This window comes from Callithrix jacchus, chromosome 2 (assembly GCF_049354715.1).
Source record: "Callithrix jacchus isolate 240 chromosome 2, calJac240_pri, whole genome shotgun sequence".
NCBI lineage: Eukaryota > Metazoa > Chordata > Mammalia > Primates > Cebidae > Callithrix > Callithrix jacchus.
This window is the reverse complement of record NC_133503.1, coordinates 53,219,753-53,238,168: the sequence shown is the minus strand read 5'-3', so window position 1 is coordinate 53,238,168 and position 18,416 is coordinate 53,219,753. Positions and strand designations below refer to the sequence as shown.

The window sequence follows — 18,416 nt, the reverse complement described above, 5'->3', positions numbered from 1 at the left end:
AGAGGCATGAGCTACATACACCTGGGGCAGACAGCTCCCTGAGGTACCCAGTGGGACTGAACACTGGTTGTCCACAGCAGTAACCCACTCATGAACACATCCTGTGTGGGCTTCCTTTGCTTGTCTCACCTCCCCACTTGCTTACCTTCCTGGGATCACTTCCCAAATAAACTACTTGCATGTGAATCTCAGGAACGTCTTCTGGGGGACCCTGACCCAAGACATCTTGTGACCTTGAGGATGAAAGCCATGTGCTAAGGATAGAGAGGGGTCTAGAAAAATCTGAGTCCCTGATGCCAGTTCCTAAGCCCCTGCACCAGCCTTGGACTGCCTATCTCTGGACTTGAGAAAAATAAATCTCTTAGCTAATATGATAAGCCACCACAATCAGGTGGCATGCAGCCAAATGCAATTCTGAGGTGTGTGGGAATGTTTAGTTGATCACAAATGCAAATATAGTCATCAGTTGGACAAGGCTACTAACAAAGCTGACACTGGCTGCATGACTAGCCCCTTACATCAGGTGGCAGATCACAGCTAACATAGGGTTTGCTTATGAGTTGCTGTATTTAGTCCCTGTGCTAATTCTCTGAGGTTGGCATTATCAATTCTGTTTCACTAAAGCAGAGAAAGGCTGGCGCCCTTGTCCATGGTTACAAGGCTAGGGGTAAAATCAGGATTCAAAGTCCAGCAATCTTTTGCCATAGGGAGATAAAGGCTAGGTTTTCATTCTAAGGAGTTTTTGGCATTTAAATAATGAATCACACCTGCCATCTGTTGCCTTTGCTTTCTCCTAACATCTTGTGCTTTTCCATGCCTGTTAACCATCACCACTCTTCACCCTGATGGAACTGCAGACTTTTGCTTCTACCAGAGCTAACCCTCCTGCCTGCCAAATCTCACCATAAACTACACACTACAATCACAAGCTCATTAAAAATGTACCATATCCTCGTCTTTTTTTTCTCAAGCTCTTGCCTTTGCCAGGAATGCTTTATTTCAGAAGAGTAAATTGCTGTATTTGGGCCCAGGGAGGATAGTCTGGTATCTCCAGACCTATTGTGGGCAGGCTACCCATCTCAGTGTAGCTTATAGCACTGAAAACATACACAAAGCTTAGGTGTAAAAATTTGTAAGGTTAAAGTGGGTAGCAATACTGGAATCCAAGTTGAATTCAAATTTATTACTATGCTGGGCACTGTGGCTCATGATTGTAATCCCAGCATTTTGGGAGGTTCAGGCAGGAGGATTACTTGAGGTCAGGAGTTAGAAACAGCCTGAGCAACACAAGACCCATCTCTACACACACACACACACACACACACACAAATTAGCCAGATGTGTTAGCATGCACCCGTAATTAGCCAGATGCGTAGTGTGCACTCAGGAGGCTGAGGCAGAATTGCTGAGCCCAGGTTGTGACTGCAGCAAGCCATGATCACGCCACCATACTCTAGCCTGGGTGACAAAGTGAGACTGCCCTTCCCCCCAAAAAGTTACCCATTTAAAATAATTAACATTGGCTGGGTGTGGTGGCTCATGCCTGTAATCTCAGCACTTTGGGAGCCCGAGGGGGTGGATACCTGAGGTCAAGAGTTTGAGACCAGTCTGGCTAACATGGTGAAACCCCATTTCTACTAAAAATACAAAAAATTAGCTGGCTATGGTGGTGCATGCCTGTAATCTCAGCTACTCAGGAGGCTGAGGCAGGAGAATTGCTTGAACCCGGGAGGCAGAGGTTGTAGGAGCCAAGACTGCACCACTGCACTCCAGCTTGGGCAACAAGAATGAAACTCTGTCTCAAAAAAAAAAAAAAAAAAAAATCATTACCATCAAATTTTCAAACATACAAATTTCATCAAACATACAAATGAAATATACTTTATAGAAAATTTCAAATAGACTATATACTCCATTGAAAATTTAATAAATTATATTAAAGTATGACTTTAAAAAACAGACAAAATTATAATGCAAGTATTTATTAAAATGCTGACCATTTAAACATCATCTGAATTATATGAAATACTTATTTATTTTTGTGAAATGTGTTAATGAGAATCTAGGAGTTTCTATGTAAGGCTGAGCATTTTCAATGTTCCTGGCCTGGATGAGAAAAGAATGCATTCTCTTACTGGTACTCAGGAAATATTAATACAATACACTTGGGTTCTAACTGCTGGTGTGTGGAGATGAGGCTAGCACCCATGACTGGCTGGGCTCTAGAAAACAAGCATGCAGTGCTCCTGTGTCACATGGGACCCAAGAGACAAAAGTCAGATCTAGGGTGAAGCTACATGCAGAGGGTGAAGCGGACTATACCAATAGGCTCATGGGTCTGGAGGAGCAAGGACAGCCATGCAGAGATACTGCTTTGACCTTAAAGTATTTGTTAAGTGAGGCAAAAAAGAAGCCAGGAGTCTTCTCATGTTCATTCCAGGTCAGCTATTTCCAAGATATTTGTATCAAGGTAATTGGTAGAAAATATAAATGTGTGCTGGCCCTGACTCAAGAATTCAACCATTATAACATATGTACATATATATATATATACACACACACACAATTTGGAGGACAGGCAGTTATCAAACAGCCTATAAACTCAAGTGGAGCATCAGCTCAACTGGTATCTAGCTTCAGCTGGTAAGGAATCATAAAGATGTTCAAATGTTGATATTTGGTGAATGTATTTCACAAAGCTACCATTTCATAAGGACATTAAGGTTCGCTATATCACAATACATGAACGAAATTTACAAATGAGATGACAGAACTATTTAAAATATATTTTAAAGGCATTTTTCACTAACTATAAAATCCAGTGAGATGAAAAGATAATTATACTACAGTTACTATCGAAAGACTTTTAGACTGTAGTTGAAGTTCAAAAGGTTAAGGATTTTACAAAGAGATAACACGAGACTTAATTATATATGAAGAATATTTGATTAGATACAGTATAAATATTAGTGTGGTTTTCTTCCTCTTGAAAACTAGCTTTACAAAGTAATATCAACTCCAATTAAATTTTGACCTACTTTAATTCCTCATCAATGGCACCATAAGCTAGTACATTCAAAGTAAACCCGTTACTCTGGGCCACCAAATTAGGCTATCCTATGTTTCTAAAATAAGCAGGATACAATGGAGTAGCCTGCATTTAGTTACTAGTACAGTTTTGTGCAAACTTACAGATTTTAAAAACATTTTCTCTATTTTTCCAAAGTTCTGTTTCTTAGGACTTTGATTATTAAACATATCTGTGTTAGGGTTCCAAATGTCTCCTATGAGAACATGTGGGGTAAAACCATTCTCTAATTTGATGAGCTACATTCTAAGAGATTACTGCAAATCTGCCACATTAGGATAGGGTTGAAAGCACTATCTGAAATCTGAGGGATGTTTAGAGTACTGACCCCAGACAAGGGATTAAAAAAATATTTTTTGGCCAGGAGCAGTGGCTCATGCCTGTAATTCCAACACTTTGGCAGGTGAGGCAGGAGGATCATTTGAAGCCTGAAGTTCAAGGTCAGCCTGGGCAACAAAGTGAGACCTCCCTTCCCCCGCCCTGCCCCATCTCTACAAAAAAATAGAAACATTTAGCTAGGAAAGGTGGTGCACATCTGTAGGACTAGCTGCCTGGGGCTGAAGCAGGATTGCTAGACCCCAAGAGTTGGAGGCTACAGTGAGCTATGATCTTGCCACTGCACTCCAGCCTGGGTGGACAGAAAAAAAATTTAATTTTTCAAGAGAAACATTGTGGGAAGGGAAAATGTGTTCCATAATCTAGGATATGTCCAAGAGCCTTTGCTCTCATAGGCAAATATATGAAAACAAGTTTCCTTAAAGAAATACCAGTCTATGAGCCAAGGCAAGCTTTGGCTAGATGATTGGTTAGCTTTTATTTGGCTCTAGAGGTTTCCATGGAAACAGCCTGAGACACACAAAAGGCAGCATTATCATCTTTATCCATGATGCCATCTGATAAAACTGCACATTGATTCATTCATGCTATTCAGAGCAGATGTATTACTTCTGATAAGCCTGGACAAAGGGAGGCATGGAGTTTTATCTGGTCACACTTTGAATTTTCTGTCTTCCTCTGTTTGAAACCTTAAATTAAAATCCTGATAAAAACTCCTCTGAACATGTCCCTCAGGAGCCTCTAGCTGAAGTAATTCTTCAATAATCAGGACAATGAAGAAATGTGAAGCCCCAAATGGAGCTCCACTGCCAAGTTCTTAAAATTATATGGCACCATGCTTTCTGTAATTGAATAAATTCTTCTGAAGAGTATTTACAATTCCATTATATCAGATCTCAGCCAGGCAAGAAATGCTATCTTAACTGTTTATTATATACGGTTGAACCAGGTGGCATCATCCATCTTTTTTCTTCCTCTTGATGTCTAGATACATTGTGTGCTTATTTTAACATAGTAATGCACCCTCACAATTATCCAATCTTATTTCAGGTTAGTGCTTCTTGGAAAGGCTACAAAAGCAGCCATAGCTCAGAATTATGTCTCTAAAGTAAACAAAAATAAAAACCTCAACAACAAAACATAAACCAAACAAAGAAGATAAAGAGGCATGTAACCTATAGCACCATATTTAAGACCACAGAGGGCAGGAGGTTTGATAGAGGTCTTAAGAGGAATACAGTTCTGAGTTTTCTCCTAGGATGAGATCCCAAATATAGAACCCATTTGTAGAGTCCAATACTTTTAAAAAGGGAAAGCCTGAGATATTCTATAAACAGAAATATCAAAATCCATGATTTGCCAGAATACAAATGAATTGACACTGTTCTTGTTCTAAAAGCATCAAAGATGTTACTCCTTAGAAACAAACTGCTCACTTTGGAAAATCAGTTGGGGAACCCCTGCCAACCTCAATGAACTACAATGATGTCTTGGTAAGTTAAAAAAAACATGATACACCCCCAAGAAGGACCAATTTGCTCATGGAAAGCAGTTTACAAGTGAGCAGTTAGCTCCCTGATATCTGTATGACCATGCAGACATGAGCTACACTGAAAAGATTCAACCTTGCACACATCATTATATGCTCCACATGGCAAAACATCTGAAAAACACCCAGATGTTTTTCAAAACCTCTGCGCATTATGACATTGGTGTGGAAATCTAGATCTTTGCTTTATCCTTTCCAAAAGAAGGGAGTAAAAGGCTGGGGAAAGGTTTACTTAGAGATAAGTGAAGATTGAAAATTCTGGTAATTTAAAGGTGTTGGGTTAAGAAGCTATAGAGCTGGAAACAATTTCAGATCTCACCTAATCCCTCATCTTACTGACGGTAAAACTGAAGTCCCAAGATAAGTATCAGATCTAAGTAATGGAAGAACTGTGACCAGAAGAGAAACCATGGGACTCTTAGTTCAGTGCTTTTCCCATCATGTTTATCTGGGGCTCCTTTAAATCTTAGCATGCATAATTTAATCAAGCTCTAAGGAAAATGCCTGAAAAGTATCAAATAGGAAAAAATGCTGCCTTTTAAGGAAGATTATGGCAATTCATGTTCTGATGTGCTTAATATCAACAAAGGGAAAACTCCAGTCATCTTTTGGCAAAAATGTTACTTCTAAGAAACAGGTTCCTTTTCTGAGAGCTGATTTTGTAGGTACTGGGTTACAGCAGACTGTAGGTTACAGCTGACAGTTTTCATATGCCCCATCTTTGTAGTTAGTTAGATTCTGCAGAACCTATATCATCAGGCGGACTGAAATGACTGCTGCCTTGAGACTCTGTATCAATACTTTTGGTTTCTGACTGAAGGTGAACAGAAACCTGAACTGCTATCTCCTGGCCTTGTTCATTCAGAGAGCCATCATCTGAATCTCCTCCTGGTGAATTACTCCGTCCTATCTCTGGGTTAATGACATAGATGCCACCCTGAGCATTCAAGGCAGGTCTCTCTTTAATTCTTTCGCCCAGGTCATCAGGGTCATCCACTCGCACAGCCTCAAACATCTCCTCAACAAAGGCTCGACAGTTTAGAATGAGAGGTGGAAGAGGGACACTTCTTGCCAGTTCTTCAATATAACGAGCGAATTCCATGGTCTTAAATTGTGTGACTTTGGCGAGCTCCAGAGTTTTGGCCGAGGTAATGATGGGGATGCGTTTTGCAATCTCAAAAGCCTTCTGAAGTTTCTCAGCCCCTTCAGTTCTAAAGAACTCATTGATGGCCTTCTCAGTCTTGCGAAGATGGCTGCTCATCATGCACAGCCGTGTGACATTTAAGATGAGTGTGATTGTAAAGGCAATCAGGCAAACAATCATGTAATAGACACTCATGTCTCCCGAGGTGAAGATAACACGTAGGGTGACAGAGTAGGAGGCACGAATTGGAGAGGTGACGAAACAGGTATAGAGCCCACGGTCATCAAAGGCTACATTGGTGATGTTTAGGAAGTTATCAGAAACCAACCACTTTCCACCTGTTAATCGAACAGGAATGAAAAAAAAATTACAGCACAAAGAAGATTATTACTAACTATGCCAGCTGACTTATCAATATTCCACTTCTTCATCAAGAACTTTAACTCAACTGATGTTAGATTCTACTGTTTGTTTAAATCATGTTAAAAAAAAAAAAAAAAAAAGCAGATTGTCATGCCCAGAGTCAGAATTTAATTAGCTTGGAACTTAAAAGAAAATCAAGATCTTCCTTCATGACACTAATAATTGACATAGCTTTCTTTTCACTGCTAGACTTAAAAAGCCTTTCTGTGAAACAGGTATGTCTACATAATGCTAAATGACTAATCATAAACAGGTTTACAGTTTATACGTATGTGTGTGTCTACATCACAATTGCGACCAATACATTTTCATATACTATGAGGGTATGTGAAATACAAAACAGTGGTTTAAAATAATGGTATTCAAAATTTTTATGAGTAATTTTTATTTTCTTTTAACTGTGTTTGCTTACTTTCCATAGTGAACTTATATAACAAGAAAAAAATATTTAAAAAAAACCTGGCAATTTATTGCATTTGTTCAATTAGCTGCCTAATCTGGCATGCCTTGCACGTATCAGTTTTTTTTTGTTGTTAAGAAACATTCGTTGATGGTGATATCTTGATTTTCCGGCAAGAGTAACTGAAGCACAAGCCAAAAGTACATCTCACAAGTCAGGGTAAATGAAAAGCTTGGCAAAAAGAATAAAGCTGCCCTTAAGATGCCTATGCTTCTTTCTATTTTCAACCTAAAACATACTGCCTCTCTTCCACATGTGAAGGTATTTTCATTCAGGGAACATGTATACAGAACTATATAAGGGTAAGAAAAGTAAAGCATATTGGCTACCCATCTTGATTCAACATGCTTCAATAACTTGGTTCTGCCTACATAATTCTTACTTCTGCAATACATTCCCAAAGCACTCTGCTTTAACTATGAAAGGCATTCAAAGATGGGATGGATGGACTAACCTGCAGTGTAAGGATGCATTCCTAAATGCATTCACTAGAGGTGGTGTCCCAGAGGAGGTTAGCTGACTGCCTGTTAAGCATTACTTGAGTGCCCAATCTTCAAAATCTCTTTCATCCTCAAGATTCTCTGGTTCTGGATTATTTTAATGGCACATAAATTAGTAAGCACTCTGGATTTTGTCCATTTTTATAATCATCAAAACCTATCTCAGTCCTACAGCTATTAATATATTTAAGAGCTATCACTTCACTAATAGAAAACGAGGAGGAAAACATGTAGTTGTGAATATAGCAATTATTCCATAAGCTTCTGTTCTATGAAAAAATGAATGAAATTCATGTTTCATTCCTATGAAAAGGACACCATTTGAATTCAAGGTATGATGAACTGCTAAGACTCCATTCATCAACCATTGCACTACAACCACAATATAAACTCTCCAGCTCACTTGCTGATAATAGCTCAAGATTTATGAACCTTATACTAGAATGACATGCTCTTTAAACTCCTCTCACTTGAGATTCATAAAATTTAATACAATTTTCCAGAGCTGCTGCTGAAAGCATCAATGATAGATGCTACCGGTTTTCAAAGTAAAGGCAAAACAGAAAAATAAAACTGCCATTCCACTTGGCTGGTCTTGTCTTAACCTAAGGCTTTATTTATACAGTCAGTTTACAGTGATAACACTGAATGAATAATTTAAATCTCAGAGGTGTTTTGTCAGGATGTCATAGAGCCCAGAGAAGATGAGAGTCTGGTTCAGTGGGTCCAAATATGGAACCCCAAATCACGTTCAAAGTACACATTCCAGGTATCACTCTAGATAGTCTAATTCAATAGTTCTGTATTTTAAATACGCTGATTAAAAATACTCTGCTCTTTATAACAATTCAAACTCTTCAATCTCTTGGTGATTAGTCACTCGGTCTATAGAAGATTAAAATATTTACTGCATATGTCTGAAGGATATCTTCTTTTGTATTTTCCACCCTAATATGAATAACCAAAATCCCTTTAAATTTCAAAAGGCTACACTATCTTCCTAACACAAAAATTTCTGAAAGTGTAGCTTGTGGGATCTGAGAATTTAATCTTCATCCCTTTGGTGATTATTTCATGGTGTTTTCTTTTTGAGGTCCATTATAACTCAAGTACTCATCAAAAAGATCTTTATAACAGAACACTGGTTAGGGAAATAGTCTGGATTAAGACAGATCTATGAATAGCAAAGTTAAATAAAAATCTGTCAAAAAGTAGACCTTGCACACATTATCACTATGTTTATGTGATTTTAAAAAACGAAAAAAAAAAAATTCCTCTTTTCAAGAAATTAAGGTATAGAATGGAAAAAAGTGAGTTAGCAGGGCTTACAAGTTCCACAGTTCCTTTCTAATTCTCTGAGACCCGACATCAAAGTTTTATGCACAGATTGATACTCATTTTCAAAAATGTCCTGGATTTCCTCTAAAATTTATAGTAACTCATTTCAGAGTAAAACTTTTTTCATTTAAACAAATTTTCTTAAGTCTAGCTAAAACCTTTCTTGATGTATTCACACAGGGCTACCACACTGTACTACTGACATAGTAGCTGAGGTGAAGGGTGCTCCTAGAGTTGTGTAGTGCACCACCTGTACAGCTATATGCAGCAGCCCTGATTTACTCTACCTTCAATGAAGAAGGAAAGCCACCGACTTGCAAAGAAAAATTTCAACTCATCAGGAGAGAAAATAGCTCATTGTCATCATGTGAACATCTTTTAAACTCATGATGATATTTTTTTTGTTCTTCTGGTTAAATAAGTATAATATTTGCTTTTTCTGATAGGTATAACACTATAGACCTTTCAAATGTTTTAGACTATTCACCTTGGCACCTCATCTTTGATACTTCTTGTTTAAGTGTTAAAAAATAAGAAGACGGTAAACAGAAAATGAATAATCTTAATTAATTACACCCTAACACAGTTACCTCTGCCTCGGCCATCCAGTTGCTCTCCTTTTGAATTGTGCCAATGAACATCTTCATAGTGACTGGCCGTGAGAAGACACTCAATTGAAACACTAGTTCCCTCTTTGGCTATGATGACATCATCATCTGAGTGTGAACTTGCTGAGAGTTCAAAGCTTGAGGGAAAGGATGCATTGTAAGAACTATGATTTGCTTCCAGTGAAACCATTTGGTTAAAGTCCACATCTTCCAAAACGAAAGCAGCTGGCACAATAATGCTTGCCACTAAAGTGAATAAGCAAAAATGTAGCTTCATGAGAAAATGGAAGAAAATCTTGTTTAGATTTGGAGAACTCAAAAACTTTTACACTACAACAAGAGCACAGTGGGTAATTTATTGCTTGGTGGAGAAATTTTTCAAACAAATGGTAGATCCAGTTATATTTTCTAGTCTTCGAGATTAAAAGATGTGAGTGGAGAACAACCTAAAAGAAAGCCAGATATAAAGGTTAACCAACAGAGACTCATAATGGGATGAAACTCTCTATGTTCCAGAAATGAATAGATGTGAAATGAATTAAAATAATTGGTGCTGACATTGGGGAGTAATTAGAGAATAGTATCTAAATATCTCACAAAGATGAATTGGGAAATAGCAGACCTAGATTTTGGTCCTAGTTTTGCTACTAACTAGCTATATGACCTTGGCAAGTAACATTCTCTCTGGGCTTCTGTTTCCTCATCTGTCAAATGAGAGACTGGATGAGATAATCTCTAAGGACACTTCCAGTTCTGAAATGCTATAATTCTAGTTCATTCTGACAAATTTTATGCAACAGGGAGCCAATGAAGGCTAAAATATTTATCTTAATGATCTTTTATTTCAACCTGCACCATTACTATCTGTTGTTATATAAATAATGTAAATCAACTGGCATATCATACTCATAACCATGGAGCTCAAAATTTGAGTAATTCAAGTATAAAGATATGTTAGTTATAAATAAAGCAGGGACACTTGAGGCTTTTTCTTTAATATTGGAAAGAAAACTGGACTTATTGCATATACATAGTTACTGACTTCTAAAGCTATGGAACCTCCCTCATGGGCAAGAATGTTAGACAACAGAATTTTCCTTTAATAGTTTCTCTAATACCAAGAGACAAAGTACAGTGTATTTAATAGTTTGTAAGAATACCAAATTTCTAGCTCAAACTCTGTAAACTAGCTACGGGAGGAGTTGACAGCTTAAGTGTCTAGTTAGTAAAAATGTAAATATAAAATTACAGGGACAGATTGTTACACAAATTTAAAAGAAAAGCAAAATATCATGAATAAAAGGCAAAATAACAACCCAGTTTAACAGTCTATGTATTTATGATCACCTTCCTGGTAATTTGATTCCCCCTTTAAGCTACCGACTTGCAAAGACAAATTTCAACTTTTATTTCTATAAAATATGGGATGAAATACCTAGCTTTATGTCTTGTAAAGTCCCAAGATAATTAGTTTTGGAAATGACATTTACCTAATTAAAGGCATTCTTCCAACTCCCAACCACTGACATCTTCATTTACCATCCTGTCCTAGAGGATAATGGTAGGAATAAAAGATCACCAAATCCAGAGTTGCCAAACCAGATTGAATATCACAATTGCCAGGACAGTTTTTTTAAAAACATAGATTCCCAGGTCCCACCCCAGAACGAGTGAGTAAGAAACTCTGTTTGCACCTTGGAATTTATGACTTTTAATTGGCTCCCTGGGTGCTTCTGAGGTACTGGGTTCATGTACTGCATCTAAGGGCCACTAATACAGTTCCTCATTTCCTCTACAACTGACCTGCAGAATGGTGCTCCAGGCTATTTGAACAACTTCCAACAAGAGAGATATAATCACTCACATCAATTCTAGATTTAGATTACTCTGGATCAACATAATTGAACATTTCTAATAAAAGCAGGGTAGCAGAGTATAGGATCCAAATACAGTCTCTGACTCTAACCAGCCTTGCAACTTTTATAAATTACTTAGTACCCTCATCTTTCATAAATGCCTCCTCCGTTCCCTCATCTTTAAAATGGGAAAAATAACAGCATCTATTCTCACAGGATTACTGCAAATTCCAAATGAGGTAATATATATAAAACAAGGAGCCTGGCAATGGTAATCACTGAATAAGCTCTAGTTATTATTATTGTTCATGGTTCTTTCAGATATTGTACTAAAATTTACATTTGATAGTTACAACATTATAAAACACTCAGAATACCATGCAGCCATTTAAAAATCTTGGGGGTTGGGGGAAAGGGGACACCATTACGCAATTTTAATCTTAAGTTTAAAATTTCACACCTTTTTCTCATTGCAAATATTTTGCGATATTATAGAGCAAACAGGCATTGTAAACTGAGCTTGAAAGCCAACTATGGTGTGACATTGTGATGTATCCTCAGTTTGTGGTAGAAAAGATTTGTTGTGATCTACTTATCCTACGGCTCCCCTCTTTGAGCTGTAGCCCTATCTTCTAGAGCCCAGGAGGAAGGAAATCCATTGGCAGAGTAAGCTAATAGAATTTTTGTTCTTGGAACTTGGAATTGAGACCCTTGTGGGTCAGGATCATTTGAGGAAAAGAAGGAAAGTGGGGGCTGAGGCAGTCAGGTTTGGGTCACATACCAGGAGAAGCTGTGAGAAAGGAAAAGAAGGATGGGGAAAGGAGAGAGTGGTAAGAGAGGAAGAGAAACAGGGGAAAGAGAGAGACTTATACATGTTGCTTTGGTGTCTGATAGAATTCTACTTCCTGGTTCTCCTACTTTTTTTGATTTTCGTGAAACACCTTTATTAAATTTTACTCAAAATTAAAACCACGAAAGTGAAGATGAACGTGCAAACAATGTAATAAATGGGGAAATGGTTAGGTGGGAGAAAAACGATTAAGTTCACAAAAAGTAATTAAACAGTATCTGTGGCTACCAGGCAGTCTTCATCAGAGGTATTCTCTTCCTTACACCGTGGAATGTGGTAAGCAAACTGCCCATGTGGCCAAGATTTGCAGTTCTTGTTTTCTACAGACAGCCATTTGCCTCTACTAGAAGTTTACAGAAACCTACCAGACAGGATCTAGGAAAACACTATAAACTCCCTTAAACTGCTTTTAGGCCAAAGGTGGCAGAAGTAGCCTGATGTTGTGTACACAGTACACTGATGTTGTGCCACAAGAGAAAGAGGTTGCACAATAGCCTTACACATCCAGGTAATACTGGGCACTTCTTACTCTGCATCTACTGCATTGCCTATGACCATTCTGCTCATTCTAGACTAATGACTTTAAAACAACAGCTAAGTCAAGGACCTATCATGGAAGATGAAGTACAGTAGGTGGTGCAAGAGTTGCTGAGGAGAATTAGGACATTGTGCTAGAACCTCAAGAATTTATAAACTAGCTTGAAAGACAGGGCAGAAACAGCCAACTGTATCTAAGACAATGTGATTGAAATGTAATTGTGCTGTGAATGCAAAGGAGATAAGATTATTATTATTATTTTTAATTTAAGACAGAGTCTTGCTCTGTTGGCCAGGCTGGGAGTATAGTGGCACGATCTTGGCTCACTGCAAACTCTGTCTCCTGGGCTCAAGCAATTCTCCTGCCTCAGCCTCTCAAGTAGCTGGGATTACAGGCCTGTGCCACCACACCCAGCTAATTTTTGTATTTTTAGTAGAGACGGGGTTTTACCATGTTTGCCAGGCTGGTTGGGCGGATTACCTGAGGTCAGGAGAAAAGCTGAATTTCTAAGTTTTAGGAATGCAATTCACTTACATGTTCGGGACTTCCTATACTATTAGGCCTGCATACTTTTTACATATGGTACTTTATACTACAGTTATTTTACTTTCATTTCCAATTCTTTAATTTTTCCTCACATATAGATCCTCATATGTATAATTGTTCACTAAATCAGTTAAATGGGCTGAGGTCATTAAGGCAGGTATAATAGATGCCATGGGAGACACAAGAGCACATACATTTGTATTTGGGAAAAAAAATATACACACACACACACACATATATTGCCTACTAGTCTTAATGCAGCAGCTGACATTTGAAACCCAAGAATAGATTTCAAAAAAGGAAAACCAAAGTGTCACCTTCTTGTTATCAGTTAAAAAAGTGCTACACTATGTTTGTGGATGAAGTTACTTGGTAAAATTTTATATTACCTTTCTTCAGCATTAATAAATAAAGATGTGGGGAACTAGGGGAGGGACAGAGGGACAGAGGGGGGTGAGGAGTTGGGGAGGGATAACATGGGGAAAAATGTCAGATATAGGTGATGGGGAGGAAGGCAGCAAACCACATTGCCATGTATGTACCTATGCAACAATCCTGCATGTTCTTCACATGTACCCCAAAAGCTAAAATGCAATAACATATAAAACAAATACATAAATAAAGATGTCACAGGTAATACTCAAGTTTAATCCAACTCCTTTTTCATCTTTTAGGTATATAAAATGTAAACTTGGCTAGGATCATAAAGAATCAGAAATGTAGACGATTTTACCCCAGGAAACCATGCTGAATATTGTCTATATTATTTTAAAAAGAGAAAGAGAAGAGCCTATAACTGTCACCCCTAACAGATTGTCTTCTTGCTGTTCCTGCCAACTTCTGAAGGAAGAAATATTTCCATTCTGTTCCAATTTCAACATAAGTAAATAAGGAAGTAATATGGCTGATTTCCGTTCTGGTGACTCAATATTAAGTTGGCTGAGGAAACTGATGTTTGCAGAAATAGTTCTGGGAACATGCAAAGTAGGGAAACACATTGATGCCCAGGTGGTATTTTTTTTTTAAACCTCCAATTATATTGGAATATTAGTGCTTTATTCTACATAATCAAATGTGTTCTAGGCTGCATTTACAGCTCATCCACTGTTCTCTGCCTGCACTGTCACAATTGGAAAACAGACCAGTTCCTATACCAGGCACACAAATTGACAAAGCAGCATTCTGAATTGGCAAAGAGGAGAAAAAGCAAATGAAGAGCAGATTGTTAACACTACCCTATCCTTTGCAAAGAACAAACACAAAGTTGTTCTGCCTAAACTCAAGCATTATTATAGGGATCTGTAACATAAAAAATGTTAGTGATATTCAAACAGAAATCATTATTTTGAGGTCCACTTAACGTTTCTAATTAAAGTAGCCTTTATATTTCTAGTAGGATCTTGGAGCCATCACATACCTCATAGCTAGCATTTGGTCAGTCTGAATTGAAACTTCAACATATTTTCTGGCACCCAGAGAAACATCTGTATTTATTGGAGCTTTGCTTTAAACTCAGATTATTTCAGTTATACCTACAACTTAACCCTTTTTGCCATAGGTATTTGCTAAATAGCTACTGGATGCAAATGACAAAAATGTCAATGAAACAGGCTTAGATTTATAATCTACCCACACCATTTTTTCTCTCTCTGTAGACTGAAATATCCTTCACTGTTTGAAACTGAGTTTAATTAAAACAGAACTCCTCTCACCCTCAGATCTACTTGTTTAGCATATGTATAGCTTGGATAATAGCCAGACAATTATTCCAGTTTTGCAGTATCAAAACAGGAAGACAGTCATGGCTCAGTGGTTAGGAGAATGGGCTCTACAGTTAAAGTGTCTGATTCCACCCCTTGGTGAAGCCATAGGCTTGCAAGGCCTTAGTTTTCAAACAGAAAACTATTAAATAAATAAATCTATTAAATAACAATAATATTAACAGTAACTGCCTCAGGGTAGTTGTGAGGATATGATGAACTAATGTGGGTAAATTATAAATATATGCTATTGTTATTATTCTACCCCCTACACGTTTTTCACATAAGACCTACTGTCCCTCTCCTCTGTCATATCCTTTTATCTCACTTCTGTATACCACACTATCCTTTCAATTGCAGAATGGATCTCCTTAACTGGAGTCTTACCTCTATGATCTAACCAAACACCATGACACTCAGAATTGGTCCTAAACACAAATCTGAGCAATTCAGGGTAATTTTACAATTTTCTCACTGCCCATGAGATAAGCTTAAAATTCCAATCTGGCATCTATAATTCTCCAAGATTAGATTCAGGTAGCAGAACAGAAAGGCATGAGGAGCCCAGTAGTGCACCTAAGCACAGTAATTGCTTGTAGGAGGAACGAATGGACTTAAACACTAAGTCTGGTCTCTAGGGGTACCTCTCACAGATTAGCTGTGATGTGCTCCAGCGGTCTTAGTTTCCTCACCTAGAGGGTGATTATCATTATCATTCCTTTCTTTGCTTAAATCCTACCATCTACCAAGCTTTCCTGCCACAGCTCAAAGCTTCAACTATGCTTGTTTTACTCTCCATTCTCTCTAAGTAACATTTCACCTTAAGGTTCTGGTTCTAGTTGTTCCTTTTGCTTAAAAATCTTTCTGCCCCTTCCCATCAATATCTTTCTGGGGGAAACTGTACCCTCTTTATAATATTTAACTTTAATTTCATCTTATTCAGGAAGCCCTTTCACATCCACCCTCTTGACAGATGAGTTTTTTTTTCTCTGTCAGTCCCCTAACACATTGAGAGTATGCTATTGTAAGACCTACCAGTTTTCCTCTTAGCAGTTAGTTATCTGTTCAAAAGACTGTAAGCTTATGAATGAGTCTAAAAACCTTCTGTCCTTAGCATGGGGCCACTACCTGTGGCAAGTGCTCAAAAGTTTGAGTTCACTCATCAACGTGGTAGTCAGAAAGGCGTCTGCTGCAAACTTATTAACTTTCCAGAGCTTCAGGCTCTGGAAACTGTTGATGAAGAGGTGTGAAGATAAGGAAAGACACCTCTCTTGAGTTTTAGTAGAACACTCTAGAGAATTTGACTGGTTTTCTCACTCTGTAAATTTTTAAACCATTTATATCAAATTCATCTGTGGTGCTTGTTAAAGATGCAGATTTCTTGGCCCCACAGACTTACTGAATTGGGATCTCCAGGCGATGCCTGGGCATCTGTTTTTTTTTTGAGAGGAGTCTCGTTCTCTCACCCAGGTTGGAGTTCAGTGGCGCGATCTTGGCTCACTGCAACCTCCACCTCCCGGGTTCAAGCAATTCTCTGCTTCAGTCTCCCGAGTAGCTGGGATTACAGGCCCCTACCACCAAGCCTGGTTAATTTTTAAATTTTTTTAGAGACAGGGTTTCACCATCTTGGCCAGGCTGGTTTTGAATTCCTGACCTTGTGATCCACCCACTTCAGCCTTCCAAAGTGCTAGGATTACTTACAGGTGTGAGCCATTGCACCCCACTGGCATCTGCATTTTTAATGTGCATATAAGTTTACTGATTTACAAATCAAACTCATATTTCTTTTACTGTCATGACAATACTGTAATTCAGTGATTCTCAAAGTGTCATACAGGAACTCCTGGGTGTCCCTGAGACTTTTTGAAAACAATTTACATAATATTAAACATATGCCTTTTTCACTTGGCATTCTCACACAACATGGTGCAATTTTCTAGAGGTTGCATGATGATTGGTATTGTAAGAAAATGAAGGTAGAAGTTATGAAAATCTAGCTGTCTTTTATTTAGCTAGACATTAAAGAGATTTGTAAAAATGTAAAACAATGCCATTCTCCATAATTTTTTGTTTTGGAAAATACCCTTTATAGAAATGCTATTTGTTAACATATAATAAGTTTATTTTAAAATGAATAACTTTTTTGAAAGTTGTTTTCTGAAATAGTAAATGTTGATAGCTATTATATATATATAAACAAAACTCTGAAGTTCTTAATAAATTTTAAAAGCATAAAAAAATTCTAAGATCAGAAAGTTTGAGAACTGCTGCTATAATTATCAGCACCATTTAAAAAATAAGTGGTTTCTCAAGATTCCATACTTTAGCCTCAAATTCTATGCATTTTCCATTATGACAGAAAATCAGAGGAAATGATCCATTTTATATCTAAACGGGTTATTTATTTCTTGGAATTTTAACAAGCTTCCGGGTGATACTGATGAACCTAAATTTGGAGAACCATTGTCAAAAGCAAAGGAAAACATCTGAAGAGTTTTAGAAGTGACAATTACTCTATCTGGACATTAAGATGATAATTCCAAGGGCATTAAACAAAGCTGGAAAACGTCAGTTCTTAAAAGGCTAAGTCCCTTCCCTTCTCTGGGATTCCATTTTTCTAATCTGCACAATAAGATTGATTTTAATGTCTTCCTAGCTCTGTCAGTCTGGATTTCACGCAATTTCACTGCTCAAGGACAACAGAAGAGCTGCATGTTTCTGATGAGGGCCCAGGAGTAATCTTAAAAGTCATAAATAAGATCATGTCATTCATCTGCTTAAAAATGTTCAATAGCTTTCCACTGGATTCCAAATAAAAATCAAACTCTCTCCTTGTTCGTAAACCTTACACGTTTTGGTGCTCAAGTCCCTGGCATTATCTCTCTCCATTCTCATCTTGTTCCTTTGGCTCTAGCCAGTGGTCTTTTGTCTTTCCCTTGACTTTGCTAAGTTTGTTCCCACTATATGGCCCTGCACGCATTATTCTCTCTGCCTGAAATGCTTTACTCCAGATTTTCATACGGCTTATTACTCTCCCACTTCCATATTACCCATTCTAAATTTCTTTACAGCACTTACTACCACCTTATATAATCCCGATTGTTGACTTGTTTATAGTCTGCTTTGCTCATTAGAACGTCAGCTGCTTGAGACCAGGGTCCTTCTGTTGGTTCACTGATGTGTCCCTGGACCCCAGGGCAGTGCCTGGTAGGTAACTGCCGCTCAGCAAGTGTTCGATGACTGAACTCCCGCACTCAGGCCAGACTTCGCCTCTTGCACTCCCGACCCCGAGCCACAGGCTACCACTCAAGCCTCGGCGCTCCTAGTAGCCCCCTTTTAAGGACGCCAACCAAGCCGTCACTTACCTGACCACCGTCGAACTCCTTCCGGCCCCAGCGGCTTCCTAACCCGGAAGTTTTC

At 38.1% G+C, this 18,416-nt stretch overlaps 1 protein-coding gene across 4 annotated transcripts; it reads right to left on the bottom strand.

Annotated features, from left to right (window-relative positions):
- Positions 1–1,908: 1,908 nt before the first annotated feature.
- On the bottom strand, positions 1,909–18,406 carry MFAP3 (microfibril associated protein 3). Of its 4 annotated transcripts, none has more exons than XM_035289181.3 (4): positions 18,362–18,406; positions 10,937–10,994; positions 9,429–9,892; positions 1,909–6,455 (listed from the first exon to the last, which is right to left on the bottom strand). In XM_035289181.3, exons 3-4 carry the CDS (start codon positions 9,721–9,723, stop codon positions 5,701–5,703), a joined length of 1,050 nt encoding a protein of 349 aa, XP_035145072.1. In that variant the 5' UTR covers positions 9,724–9,892; positions 10,937–10,994; positions 18,362–18,406; the 3' UTR covers positions 1,909–5,700. The 4 variants fall into 4 exon arrangements, with proteins under 4 accessions (XP_035145072.1, XP_078221899.1, XP_008986797.1 ...); XM_078365773.1 differs by lacking the exon at positions 10,937–10,994 and adding an exon at positions 7,455–7,587; XM_008988549.5 differs by lacking the exon at positions 10,937–10,994 and having other exon boundaries at positions 18,081–18,406.
- Between the last annotated feature and the right edge of the window lie 10 nt (positions 18,407–18,416).

What these genes read in the sequence shown, in the direction of transcription:
- MFAP3 (XM_008988549.5), bottom strand. Translation starts at nt 9,723, where the DNA reads ATGAAGCTACATTTTTGCTTATTCACTTTAGTGGCAAGCATTATTGTG. An exon ending in ACTGGATGGCCGAGGCAGAG is followed by an intron (nt 6,456 to 9,428) that starts GTAACTGTGTTA and finishes TTCGATTAACAG; the next exon opens with GTGGAAAGTGGTTGGTTTCT.